The sequence below is a fragment of the Passer domesticus genome, chromosome 3 (assembly GCF_036417665.1).
Source record: "Passer domesticus isolate bPasDom1 chromosome 3, bPasDom1.hap1, whole genome shotgun sequence".
NCBI classification, from domain to species: Eukaryota; Metazoa; Chordata; class Aves; order Passeriformes; family Passeridae; genus Passer; species Passer domesticus.
The window spans coordinates 11,632,287-11,646,962 of record NC_087476.1 but is presented as its reverse complement, the minus strand read 5'-3'; the positions used below and the strand labels follow the sequence as shown (position 1 = coordinate 11,646,962).

The following is a 14,676-nucleotide window of genomic DNA, read 5'->3' as shown; positions in this document are numbered from 1 at the left end:
GCCACAAAATAAAATCAATACATACTAACTGAAATTTCTATTATTTGAAATTCTAAGTAAGTTGAATATTTTAAACTTCAAATGCACTACCTTATCTTTTATTAATCAATTAGGCAGAAAAAATCACATGCAAATTTCTGAAACAGCAAGAACTAAAATAATCAGCAGAAAAAACCTCTCCAGATACAAAAGAAACCTACATATGTCAAGACTTTCATCAACAGGACACATGACTCACAGCTCACAGATGACAGCAAATACTTATCTGTCTGGGACAGAATCCTATTCTGCATTGCATGAGGTATATATTTCAATTTTCCTTTTGCTGATGAATTTGATCTTTAAATGATATGAAAGAGGTGGAACTCTCTCCTTTAAGGAACGGTACATTTCTTTTTAATTGAAGAACTGTAGTATTGCATACCAATGTCTTCTTAAATTGCACAGAATTTAAACACTACAACAACTACCTGTATATTAAAGTGATCCAGTATTCCTATGAGTTCCTCTTTCTTTGAAGAAATTATGGTCCCTAGTAGTAAAAAAAGAAACGAAAAATATCAATAGGTACCATGCCCCAGAGTATTTTCTTCATTGTAGAAAATGTAGAAAATGAAAGCCATCTTTTTGTAACAGAGACCTAGTCCTAAACTAGAAACATTGGTTAGGGTTGTTTTTATTATTATTATTTTTTTCAATATATTTTCATTTGCACAGAAAGACTTTTAATTGAAGTTCTTCTTTGCCTCATAAACCCTCTGTGACAGAATTTAGATAAATCAGCAAATTCAATAAAACCTCAAAAAAGACAAAAAACTATGTTCAGCCTCATCCCAAAAGCAGATTTTTATAGAAACAAACATATAATGTAACACCTGACATACTAAGTAATACATATCAATAAATACATAATTGCTTTTGACATACTAAAATATTCTTAGTTTGGGCTAAAAACAAAAAAAAAAATAAGGACATTGTCATCATCCTTGAGTAATTTTATGAAAAGAGAAACATCATCCTTTACTAACATCAAGGCATTGAAAGCCATGAACAAGCTTAGAGAACTTCTACGTCTGAGAACAAAGTAAACTACCACCAACCAGCTTTGCTTTTCAGTTTGCAAGTTCTGCTTCCATCCTGATTAATGCGCTGATTCACAATAATAGAGGTACCATACAATTCTGGTTTAAATGCATCTCTTCCTTGGTTTCGCAAAGTTATGGAAATATCTGCAGAACTAAAAAAAAAAAATAACAAAAATAATTAAAATAACCCTGACATTAATTTCAAATCTAAACTTCAAATGCACTACTACTAAAAACGACAAAAAAATCAGAACATTTTAATTTTCCATGCAAATTGTCATGTATCCTACAGGTCACACGCAAGTCAGTCACAGTACCAATCAGAAAAACATGTATTTGGTTGGTTTGAGCCATAACAGCATTAGATGCATTGCTGGTTTAAAACCCAGCAGTAAAGTAAAGGGAAAAGCAGTACCCAGCAGTAAAGTAAAAGTAAAGTAAAGGGAAAAGCAGTACCCAGCAGTAATGTAAAAGTAAAGGGAAAAGTAAACCCATTCAAGCTGTCCCCTTTCCTCCACCCCCTTCCCACAGTGGAGGAAACAACAGGAGAGATTGTAAGATGGAATCGCAATTTACTTCAAAACCTCAAAACCACAACAATATTAGTAAGATTGTGCAAAACAGAGTGTTTTACCCACAGAAGGGTATTCACCACTAAACACAAAAGCTTCCCCAAGACAGCACCTAGCATGGTTTCTCAGAAAAAGGCAAAATGGCAAGTGGCCTTGTGCTGGGCCATGTAGTGCATGATAGAACAAAGGCACTATATGTCAGTGATGCTCATGGTTTAACTTTCCCCTTCCCCAGCCTGAAAACAATTGGAAAACAGGGACAAGACAAAACCTAGTGGGATCTGACAGGGCTCTGAATCAGATCAGGGGACCCTTTTCCTGTGCCTGGGCCTGACTGCGCACAAGCGGGACGGGAATGCTCGGCAGCTCTGGCTGCATTGCTGCTGCGGTGGCTGCTGCAGCCATGGTGGCTGTGGCTGGGGCTGCACACTGCTTGGCCGGGCTCTGCTCTGTGCAGCTGCTGTTCCCTCCCTTTTCTTTTTCTCTGAGTGGCATCTTGGGCTTGCCAGCGCTGTCTTTCAGCACCAAACTAGAAAAGCCTGGGCTCAGAGGAAGGGGAAAGGGGCCGTGTCTTGGGGTGATTTTATGATGATGCTCTATTCCTGATTGTCTGCTTTATGTCCAGAAATGGCTGTTATGGCTTTAAGGTGGGTCCAGAAGAGGGGCACAAGCCTTTGGGGGCTCCTGTGTGGACTTGGTGTTCAAGACTCACTCCCCAGCATGCTGGGTGCTGCAGAGAGTGGCAGCTGCTTTGTTGCTTAGCTAACTCGATTTCTTAGTAGCTAAGCAAGAAGTTTCCTTCCCCCCCCCGCCCCGCCTTTCCCCTGGATGACAGCAGCAATCCTTCTGCAGGTGTTTTCTTGGTTTTTCTTGAACTGTTTCAGCTTGGTTTTGGTCCAAGATCAGATAATCGCCAGATCAGCAGTGGGGGTCACTCCAGCCAGCCTGAAACCATGGGCAAAGATGAACCAACAAGAGAAAGGACACCAAAATCCATCAGCTTCATCTGCTGCGAGGAGGGGACCAATGCCAGCCAACAGCCTCCCATCTGTTTTGCCCAAGCCACTGTATGAACATTTTCCTCTTCCCTGAGATAAAAGCCACTCACCATTTTGTCCCCCCTTTGCCACGCAGCCAGCCTGTTTATTTCTTCCCCTGGCATTCTGAGGTTTTTTTGTTGTGGTGTGGGTGGGGAGGTAAGGTTCTGAAAGTTCAATATCTAGAATTTATTCAATTTTTTTTCATGTGATGCAGGCACTTTGTTAGTTAATAAACAGGCTTTTTTTACTTTCACCCACTGGTATTCATTTTCTCATTGGCAAAAGGGATTACTGAAGCCATTCTCTTCGGAGGAAACACTCATTACAGCATGTTTTCTCTTAAATCTGTCTCTAAACCAAGACAGACAGCCAGTGGCAGAGACGGGCAAAGTCTGCTGGGCTGACCCTGACACCTACACACCCCCTCCCTTGAACCTGGGAAAAGCAAAAGCTGCTTTTGGCCTCAGCTTCCTTGTGCTGACACCACAGCCCTGCCATGACATGGGTGGTATGGAATCAAACACTGCCAGAAACTCCAGCCCTCTTTTCCATGACCATGACAGACACACTGCTGCCATACACTGTCTGCTTGCACCTCCTATGCTTCACCTATATAATGAGCCAAAAGCAAATATTTGTGAGAGAAGATTTCTTCCATCCTCCCTTCTCATCTGAGTGCCCTAATTTTCCATCACAGATTCATACTGCCTTTTGGTAGGTCTTTTTTCAAATTGGCTTCTGTATAAAACAGTTGTCTGGCTTCTACAGCCTAACCAAAGTAATATACAGCAGAATGCTTAAGCCATTCTTCTAGAAAAGATGTCATGTGATTTCAATTCCAAATTCCTACTTCCTGTTTCTCAAGTGAGTGCTGAAACATTAGTACATAAGGCAAGTACTACCAACAATTTTACTCTTAAGCACCTCTAAAAGGAAAAGACTGGGATATCTGACTCCAAATAACAGCTTCATGTAAATGTGAACTCATAAACCTCCTATATTTTTACTGGTTTCCCTAAACACATTATCCCCACTCTCACAGTACACATGAATCCATTTCTTGCATGTTCAAATATCCAGTAAGTCAAGGTCTTTATCTTCATTCACATCACCAAAAAGATTGAAAAATAATTAACCTCACTGCTTGTAAAACAACGACAACTAGTCACCTATTTTTCTAGTGGACTCCATTTTTCTGTAGGATATTCAATTACAGAGTGGAAGTAATACACCAGAGCAGGAAGTATAGAGAACACATCACTACGTTAGCTAGTTCAGTGTCCCAGTTTCAGGGAGGACAGAGGTAATTTTCTTGCCATTACGGTGACGGGCAGAGCCTGGAGCCATATGAGTGTGGTTATTCTATGCCCCACACATCATCCCTGGGGCCACAGCTTCAGCTGGAAGAGAAGGAGAACACAAAGTGGAACTGCCACCACTTTGTTCTTTTATTTCAGGAAAAGTGGAAGGCGAGTGAAGCAGTGGGGTGGCTCCAGTCCTACCATGGGGTTGGTGTGTCATTGTTCTTCTTGGCTTGGGCTTGGGGAGGGAGTGTGGGTGATTTGTCCACCGCTGTTCCTTTTTTTCACAACACGGGCACAGACGCTTCCATTTGCTATTGTCTTCTTTTTCTCAGGAGATGTCTGACTCGGGCTGTGGTGCAGTAGCCTTGCATCAGACTCAGTGAGCATTTTTGCTTGGAATCACCCTCTTTTACACACTGTTGTTATTAGTATTGTTGCTGTTAGTGTTTGTTTTCCTTATCTCGTTGATGGGTTTTTTCAGCACATTTTTATTTCAACACCTAATGTCCACCTTTATTTCTCTCTCACTGGAGGGGATAGAGACCAGCTGTTTGGAGTTTAATTTCCAACTGGTTTCAAAATACAACATTCAGGAATAATGGTATACTAGAGGTAAAACTTCTGAAGTTTTTTGCTTTCAGGGTCTGGGATTTTTTTACAAGGGCAGCGTGTTGTTTAAATATGGTCTCTTCAGCATTATGCTTTTTATTTGAGTCTGTTGGATCCCACAAGAAGATGCAGAAAATTAGCATAAACAGAAAACTCATAAGCTAACCTCAATCACTGAACTACAAATGTAACTTGTAGATTAAAGTTTAACTTACGTCTCTCCTTTTTGAATAAACATTTTTAATGAGGAACCTCTGTTTGTTGCAGTGGCTTTTCCACCAAGTCCAACAATCAGTGCTGTTAATACAGAACTTTTTCCACCTGTAATTGAAGCATTGAACTTGTTTAAAAGAGAAGATAATTTGTACTCCACCCATATTACAGTTTTTTACTTTTTATATAGTCATACATTAGAAGTCCAACTTCTGTCCTAACTGAACATATAAAATAACAATAATGCTAGTCAAGTATCTGCCATTTTCAAGATTCTCCCTAAAAAAACCCAACATGCTGACCCAAACTTCTGTTACTCCTATTTAGCAATTTACATTCAACATGTCGTAAGTCAAAAGGAATCTCCTCTTTCTTAAAAGCATACTGAAAACACTATACAACAAAAGAAATCAAACACACATTACCATTTACCTAACTATTTGAAAGGTTTTAAGCTTTCTTTCAAAATTTATGTTTATTTTTTTAATTCTTTCTCCAGAAGAAGCAAGATTGTATAAATAGGTATCAGCTCCTTTTCCTGTAATAGTTTCTATGTCCTGGGTTAGCTGGGATAGAGCTCCTTTTCTACCAAGTAGCTTGTGCTGTGTTTTGGGTGCAGCCTGACAATAATGCTGATAACATGCCCATGTTTTGGTTGTTGCTAAGTAGCAAAGTTGAGAACTCTTCAGTGTCTCATACTCTGCCACTGAAGAGGTGCACAAGAAGGCAGGAGGGAGCCTGGCCAAGAGAACTGACCTGAACTGGCCAAAGGGATATTCCATACAATAGAATGTCATGCCATGCCCAGTGCATAAACTGGGGGATGCTGTTCAGGAGCCACTCACTGCTGCTCACAGAGCAACTACATTATGCATAACTTGTTTCTCTTGGGTTTTATCCCTCTCTTTCTTTCTCTTTTTCATTACAGTAATTATTATATTTTATTTTATTTCAATTATTAAGCTATTCTTATCCCAAACCACAGGTTTTACCTTTTTCCAATTCACCTTCCTATGCCACTGGGGGACATGGGGAAGTTGAGTGGCTGCATGATATTTAGTTGCTAAAAGGGATTAAATGACAACACTCCTTTCTAACACCCAATGCGGGGCTCAAAGGGTTGATATAACTGACCAGAGTATGTTAAAACAAATTTGTTTTAAGCATTCATGATATTAGCCTAATAGCTGTTGATCACAATGCCGATTTATTTGCTCTCAGAGCTGTTATGCTGGTTCTCAGAGCTGCATTATGTAACACACCTTCCTCATAGCATGCACTCCCTACTTTGGTGTTTACCACCTTTGGGGCCTGGGCTAAGGCTATAATTTTGAAGTCCTCTGCAATGTGGCTGATAAGGTATGATAAGATAGGATATGATAAATGACACGCTCTGACATGACGGATCCGCGGGCAGTGAGACTCGCCCTCACGCTGGGCTGCGGGAGCCACCCAGCGGCAAACGTTCACAACTACCGCTCTCACCCTTCCTCCGAGAGCCTGCCCACAGAGGACACACCTTCTCCTCCTTCTCCTCCTTCTCCAGGCTAACTACAACTGCTTTTCAAAATTTTGGATGTCCTCAGGAAGCTCAAACCGTCAGGAAGCAGGATGTTGCTGAATGTGCTTCAGATCTAGTTTAGCATTATGCACCTGTCACCAGTACTTCAACCCCCTACTACAACCACTGTGGTTCCCCCAAACTCAGTGATGGGCACAGCAGGCACTTGGACAAATATAGTGCATTTAATAATAAACATACAAGTACATTTAGTTCAAATAAAAATTTATGCATTATTTAGCTATTAAAATATGTATATCCACATTATCTTTTGCAAAAATCTCCAATTTTAAGACCTAATTCACCAGCCTTTAACTACTGGGATAGACTTGTGTGGTACCTCATTTCAAAAGTGAATCCTCATCCACACCTAAAATGTGGCCACCAGTGCTTTTTCAAATAAAAAATTACATTCTCTACATTATTAACAGAGGCGTTCTTTGACAAAGACGCTATGGAATTAATACTTACTTCCATTGGTTCCAACAACAAAATTGAGATTTGATCCAAACTGAAAAGGCCCCAGATTTGAATGGCACATAAAGTTCTTCAGCTGGATACTTTCAATTATCCCAACCTCACCGTCAGGCTAAAGAATTAACAATTAAAACTCAAGTTATATATGCATTTTAATGAGATTGAGTTTATATATTTTAAACACAATGAGAATTAAAATGACAGTATGATATAAAACATTGGTTGTTACAAGCCACAAGGAAACAGAAGGGTTTCACAACACTGTGTAAAGTCGCTTGCTACAGAGCAGCTATTTACTAAAATAAAAAGTTACCAAAGCTGATCCCTCACACACAGTAACTTTCAGTTCTCCCTAATAGCAACATCATTACTCCCTATTACTAACCATCAATACAACATAAAATATTAAAACAATAGATCCACAGTAGTTGGCTGACCAAGTTAAAGCATGTTATTAAGGGCATTGTCTAAATGTCTTGTCAATACTGACAGGCTTGGGGCACCAGCCACCTCTCTAGGAAGCTGCACTGGCATTGAGTTGGGGTAGGAGGGGCAGGAAGCTACAGGAGTGGCTTCTGTGAGAACCTGCCAGAAGCTTTTCCATGTCTGACAGAGCCATTGCCACTCCCCAGTCACCCCCAAGACAAACCCACTGCTGGCCAAGGCTGAGCCCATCAGCAGCAGCAGCAGTGCCTCCAGCCTAAGAGCCAGGAAAGGGAAATTGCAACTGCAGCAACTGTAGCCAGAGAGGAGAGGAGTGAGAATCTGTGAGAGGAACAGGTCTGCAGACACCAAGGAGGGGCAGGAGGTCCTCCAGCACCAGAGCAGAGATCCACCTGTAGCCCATGGAGAGCCCTGCGCTGGAGAGGTGGATTCCCAAAGGAGGCTGTGACTCTATGGGAAGTCTACACTGGAGGAGGTTTGCTGGTAGGACTTGTGAGCCCATGGGGGACCCACAGAGGAGGAGGCTGTTCCTGAGGGACTGCATCCTGCAGAAGGGATCCACACTGAAGCACAGAATGAGTGTGAGTCCTCCCTCTGAAGAGGAACAAGTGGTAGAGACAACATGTAATGAACTGACCAAAGCCTCCGTTCCCTGTGCTGTTGGGTTGGGGGAGAAGAAAACTGGGAGTGAAAAGGAGCCAAGGATGGGTGGAGGGAAGGTGTTTCAAGTTCTGGGTTCATTTCTCATTATCTCTCAAATACTGATTTGATTGTAAATAAATTAATTTAATTTCCCCAGGCTGAGTCTGTTTTGCCCATGACAGTCACTGGGGAGTGATCTCTCCCTGCCCTTATCTCAACCACAAGCATTTTGTTTCATTTTCTCTCCCCTGTCCAGGAAAGGAGGGAGTGCTTTTGGTGCACACCTGGCACCCAGACAGGTTCAACCTCCCAGAGAAGCCTCCTTGTCCAGTGTCTTACCACTGGTAAAGAAATGTTTCCTAATGTCCAGTCTAAATACACAGGACAGTATTTGCAATCTCAAAAATAATTTTTTTAAGTCTTCTATCAAACTAAAATTCAACTACTAAAAGAAAAGCAGAAAAAAACCCAATATTCCTGTTTTCAGGTTTCTTTCCCATCAAAACTTGCACTTCAAACACTAGATTTTTTTCAGGTATCTAAATGTGTGAGCAATGCAAAACAAGCAAGTATTTGGCATTGCTTTTAGTAAATAAATAGTTTTCCAAATATTTTGTCTGCCTTTACTACAACCATAAATGAAACATACCATAGTTCAATCAAAATCCATTTCCTTCATTTACTTCACAACTAGAGTAGTATTCCTTTTATTAAATCAGAATATTGTTATGATTATTATAAGTAGATGACCCAAAAGAAATAAGGTAAGAATAACCTCATGCAGAAGTCCTCACCACAGACAGTATCCCTAGTTTATTTTATCTTTGTTCTACTGATGCCTACAAGACATTTATTTCAATAGGCACAGAACTTTTCTTACATCTTCATCTATGACTTTTTATACTTACCAGCTGTGAAGGGGCACTACTACTCGCTGAGAACTCTAAAGTTTCTTCTTCATTAGACTCATCACTATGTACATCTGTGTATTCTCTTCTCTGCCTTTTCTGGGAACCAGGAGTTAGAACACTTTCTTCCTTTCTCTTACCCATGAGTACTGAAAAATGAAAGTAATGAAATATTACAGGTTTCAGTTTTCTACGTGACAACATACCCACAGGTGATAGCACAGACATACCAAATTAATTACTTTGGTAAAAAAAGTATTGAAATCACAGCAAACATTGCAACACATACTTTCCCAGAACTGAAACCTCAGCAATTTAAGGCTACACTTGCTATGAAGAAGTTGCATCAAAACAAAAGAACCACAGCTTCATTATTCTAATCAAGCTGAATAAATAAAATCAACCTTAATTCTGTTTTCCTTGGTACATTAGACTTTGGAATACTTGCTACAATTGTTTTTGGTTAGCAATGAAATTGAAGGTTAGTGGTAAAAAGTACATAACTAACATCGTATAATCAGCAGCATTGATACTGATTTGATTAAAGCCAGCTGCATGGCCAAAAGCAAAGTGTATTAATTATTTCTGTCAACAAAAGGCAAGAAAATTAATAGGCAAAACACATAAAAGTAGAATAAAGGAAAATTTAGATTCATAGCACTTTTCCTGAGCTGTTTTTTACACTACAAGGCAGTATAACATGATCACAGTAAACAAAATGCTCCTAATAAAGGATAACTATTCTCTCTATATAGAGGACACATGTATAAATTTCCTCTACAAATCAATAAATAATGCACAGACTTCCAGCACTAAGAGGACTGGTCTGAAACAAATCTTGCAAAAGTAACAAGTTATAAAACATACAAAAATCTCATATTTTCTGTAATCATAAGTTTATGGCATGGTTTTTATTCCCTCAAAAGTATATATTACATTCTTCATACCTACAGACCCAAAGACCTACATAAAATACAGAAGTTGACATACCTGCCCTAGGTAGAAGCAAGGTGCTATTTACACAAATGCAACACACAATCTTTTTATTTGTCAGCAATTAAGTTAGCTACGGCTAAGTATCTAAAACAGGGTAACACTACTATCAGTTGCACAGTTTTCTGACACCAAAACTTTTCTGAAATGCATTATGCTCTCCTACTCAGCTTCGTTTGCTGGAATTACGTCTAGAGCTCCCCTGTAAGAAAGATGACAACCAACTTTAATGCACAGCACCAGTTCAAGGAAAATTCCGAGGCAATACATGTACTAAACATTCACTCCTATAGAAAGATCACTGAATGACACATGGCCTAAGAATAGGCTGCTTATTTATAAAAACAAACAATTTTTAATTTTTTTTTAATGTGTGGGGTGCAGGAAAGAATGCCTAGCATTAGAGAAATGTCTAAACACACTGGGGGCTTGGAGGCCAGAAGACTCCTCGTCATGGATACAGGTAATGACAACAAGCAAGCTCTTCCTTGTCCCTCAGGACAGATGGGATAATCCAGGAGAGAATCCAACCATGATCTCCTGGAGGGAGGTGACACATCCTGTGAGAAAGCTGGGTGGGTCAGCACGGCAGGTCCAGCTGTGCAGTGCACAGCCTCAGGACCCCAGGGGCCCCCTTGTCAAAACCCCCCCAGAGCTTCTCAGCTCCACATTCTCTCTGTTTTAAGATTAGTTACTTGGAGAATCTACAGAGAACTCAATGAAATAAAGACTGCTGAAGTACAGCTTCAGTCACAAGAACTTGTATTGCAATGGAGGGGAGCAGTCTTTCTTCCCTCTTCTCATTCTGTCTCAGCCCTCTAAGTGCAAGCAGCTCTTTACACAACAAAATAATAAATCACCTCAAGTCTTTGATTCTACCAAAAAGTAAAGCAGGAAAGAACCTCTTTCTTTTAAGGTAGTTAGGTGAGCTCCTAACCACCTCACCATGCAGATCTGTATGCATGGGTCACTGTGGAGAACAAGAGGCTTCTCTGAGCAGTTTCCTTGGGTCAGCCTAATGTTCTGGACAGACTATTGACTGGAGTTCAGCTGATGAGAGGTCAGACAGCTTACAGACAGCTTATACTACCAAGTACCACAGAGAGCAGCATTTATTGTAAGGGACACAGGAGACATCAACATTTCCTACATCATTACAGAGAACATCTAATTTCTAGTCTACATATTTGTTGACTGCTTTATACAATACAGTGTTTTATGATTCCCTCATTAATTTTCTACAACACAGCATCTAAAAGATAAAGAAAAACAGTATTAATCCCTTTCCACTATGTGGAATGAACAAAATTCAAAGCAAATGCAGAAATGCAAAAAATTTGCCATCTGACACTCCTGCAATGATTTTTATGGTAGGGATTTCTTTATCAAATATTAGAGGAGCAAGAGAAGAAGGATGATGATGTTTATTACTGATGATTATTATTACTATTGTTATAATGATGATGCCCATGAAGTATTTACAGCAAAACTATCATATCCACTTTATGTTATGTAGTTTAATACAACACACAAGGAAATCAAGGAGCAAATACACTTCATGATTCAGCTTACACACCTTTTGCTATGCTACTCTGGCTTTACTACAAAGACGTGCCTTCATGCCAAATTACTCAGACCAGGAATCAGTCACTTGCAAGCTCTTGGCATCCATCACCCAAATATGAAGACATAAACATAAGCTTTAAATGTTGTAATTAATAACATCCAAACTAAAGATGAGGGCTATGAGTTCCACTGCTGTACAATTTGAACATTTAAGGAAAAGAGAGTAAAACAGCAGAAAACAGAACAAAATAATCTCATGTAGTAACTGTGAGGAAAGCAAAAGACAGAACCATCTGCACCTCAAAACAGTTAAAGAGCTAGTACTGAAAACAAAACTTAACTGGAACTACAAGCAAACTCAGCCTCAGAAATTATGACAAATATCAGTGGATGCAGACTCTTCCCTGAATACAAAAAACCCAAACAGAACAAGAAACTGACCACAACCACAAGGAACCCATTAATAAGGTTTTAAAAGGCACAGGAAGAAATAGCCAACATTAAAAAAAAAAAATACACAGAAAATGACACGTTTGAATTTTATCTTCATGTCATCTTGATATTTTTGACAAGAATTTTTTTACATTAATTGCTCCCAAAACTCTTGCACCAAGGCACCCCTAATTTTCTACATTAAGTTTTTAATTGAAAAAAATATTGCTTTCAGCCTCAGCACTACTTACCCTAACTTTAACAACAGTTTGGGAATAACTATTCAAGGCAAAGGAAAAGCAGCTGATCCAAGCTATCTGAAGGTTATTAAAGTATGCAATACTATACTGGAAACAAACTGGCAAAAAATACATCAATACATTTAAAAATATATAGTAGACTACTGAGAAGCCAACAAAGGACATGATTGACAAATGTTAACAAAAGGATTTTTTAATGGATCAGGCATCATACCTAAATCTGAAGTATAAAATATACATCAGTATATTACAATATTAAGTAAGACTATGTTAATGGAAGCTTGTGATGATAAAGTCAAGTTAATAATTCAAGCAAGAATCCAACAGTCATTCAGAAAGAGAAATCAAGAATCCTGATTTAATAAAAACAAACTTAACTATCTTGGATTGTAAGAGAAAACAGTTAGGTATAGAAACTGGATCTATAATTGGAAGCAAATAAAGGCAAGACAGCTTCAATCACAAAAACAATAAAAGGATCACTATAAATTACAACAAGCAATTGTTATGCATATAATGAGAGCATGAAAGAAAAATGCAAGCCCCAATTGTCCTGTATAAAATGATAAGGACTGCTACATGTTAGAAAAGTACTTACCCTGTACACATCAAAGGACAAGGAGGCAGAGGCTGCATCCACTGATATTCACCCATGTTTCAACTTAATCAATGTCCTATCTTTCCACAGTATTCACTGCTATGGAGTTCCACAACTGTTTCCCTTTTCCCTGCCTGGCTGGTCACAGCTTGGCTCATCCAGGGCTGACACAACCAACCTGCTGTCACCAAACCCACGTGAGTGACTTTCTAGCAGCCCCAACTGGCCTGGTATCCACATAAGGTAGGAAGGTATCCCATCTGTCTTGTGGGACATTCACTTTAAACACTGTGGACACAGCCCAGCTATAGCCCTGCCTTTCACCCAGCTGGCAAAACACAGGTAAAGCAAAGACATCAGAGCAGACCTATGGCAGGATGAACACAAGATATGGAAAGGAGAGGAAGAAAATACTTGAGGTCTTTAGCTGATGTATAGCACACTACATTGTACAGTCATGAAAATAGCAATTAAATTACAAATTAACATCTGGGTAGTGGTCATAGAACCAGTGAGACAGATGTGGAGGGGAGGAGGTTTCTAAGGGAATTTCAGTAACCTTAACTTCGGGGGTAACAACTTGGTTTTACAGCGGACAAACAACTTAAAAGGAGGTATTTCAAAGGGCTGAAGTCAGAAGCCCAGTCTCAAGACATAGCAGTGGAGTGCTCTACATTTTGGGACTATCTGAGCCGGATGTTCCATGTCAGACTGTATGTCTGATGTTGACAACTCCTCTCCTAACACACTTGCAGGCAGTGCATAAGAAGCCTATACCATCAAACAGTGGAGAAGCATGGCCTGACCCCAGAATCACAGAATGGGTAAGGCTGGCAGTGAACATAGCGGGTCAACTGGTCCAACCTCCCTGCTCAAGCAGAGTCATCCCAGAGCACATAGCGCAGGATTGTGTCCAGGCAGTTTCTGAATATCTCCAGTGAGGGAGACTCCACAGCCTCTCTGGGCAATCAGTTCCAGTTCGTGTTCACCTGCACAGCAAAGAAATTCCTCCTCATGTTCGGGTGGAACTTCCTGTACATCAGTTTCTGCCCAATGCCTCCAGTCTTACTGCTCGGCATCACCAAGGAGAGCCTGGTCCATCCTCTTGACACCCTCCCTTTAAAGATTTACACAGATTGAGGTCCCCTCTCAGCAGTCTTTTCTCGAAGTTGAACAAGTCCAACTCCCTCAGCCTTCTCTTCACAAGAGAGATGTTTCAGTCCATTAATCATCTTTCACAGCCCTCCACTGGACCTCCATCTCTCTCTTGTCCTGAGGAGCCCAGAACTGCACTGCGGCACAGAGGGCAGCTCTGCCTCCTCTACGGACAACGAAAACGAAAGCGGGGCAGAAATCCCTTCAAGTCCACCATTACCTGTTGCTTTCCCCAACACCGCACGACCCGGACGGCTCCCCCACCCCCCAGAAAAGAGACGTGGGTCCCTGGGCGGCTGGAGCGGCCGCCGCTCCCGCTCCCCGCCGTCAGGGATGGGCACCCGAGGGAGCGCTCGCACCCGGCGGGGCGCACACGCTGGGCAGCGGGTGACAAATGCCAGTTCCGACCGCTAACCGGCCCCGCAGAGCCACCTGCGACAGCAGCACGGCGCCAGGCCGGGGGCAGCGGGGGCAGCGGGAGGAGCGGCTGGCAGCCGTTGCCCCGCCTTGCGGCCGCCAGGCCGCCCTCCCTCACAGCCGTCCGGAGAGCGCGGCGCGCCCGACAGCGCCCGCCAGGATCTTCGCCCGGCATGGGTCACCCGTCCCTTGTCTCCCCTCCCTTCGCCCCTCGCCCCGTTACCTGGGACAGCTCCCGATCCCCGCACGGCGGGGCTCTCGCGGGGCGGGCCGGGCCGGAGCGGGCGGAAGAGCCGCCTCCGCCAGTGCGGCGCCTGCGCGCTCCGCGGCCCGCGGGGCGCGTTTCCGTGCGCGCGCCATTTTCGGTGTGCGGGGCGGAGCGCCCGCCGCTCCCGAGCCG

At 41.6% G+C, this 14,676-nt stretch overlaps 1 protein-coding gene across 8 annotated transcripts in view; it reads right to left on the bottom strand.

Moving 5' to 3' along the window:
• SMC6 (structural maintenance of chromosomes 6) overlaps window positions 1-14,632 on the bottom strand; it is a 43,594-nt gene extending 28,962 nt beyond the window's left edge. For 6 of the 8 annotated variants that reach the window (XR_010358035.1, XR_010358033.1, XR_010358032.1 and 3 more), the window contains exons 1-6: window positions 14,500-14,632; window positions 8,856-9,004; window positions 6,856-6,973; window positions 4,826-4,931; window positions 1,101-1,237; window positions 471-532 (exon numbers count right to left, since the gene is read on the bottom strand). Coding sequence is in view for 4 of the 8 variants with exons in the window: in XM_064411879.1 (XP_064267949.1) it covers window positions 471-532; window positions 1,101-1,237; window positions 4,826-4,931; window positions 6,856-6,973; window positions 8,856-8,999 (567 nt within the window). In the remaining 4 variants the exon portion in view is untranslated. Of the gene's footprint in view, window positions 1-470; window positions 533-1,100; window positions 1,238-4,825; window positions 4,932-6,855; window positions 6,974-8,855; window positions 9,005-12,704; window positions 12,728-14,079; window positions 14,220-14,499 lie in introns of those variants that run through there. The other 2 variants (XM_064411880.1, XM_064411881.1) reach the window with 2 other exon arrangements.
• Window positions 14,633-14,676: the final 44 nt, after the last annotated feature.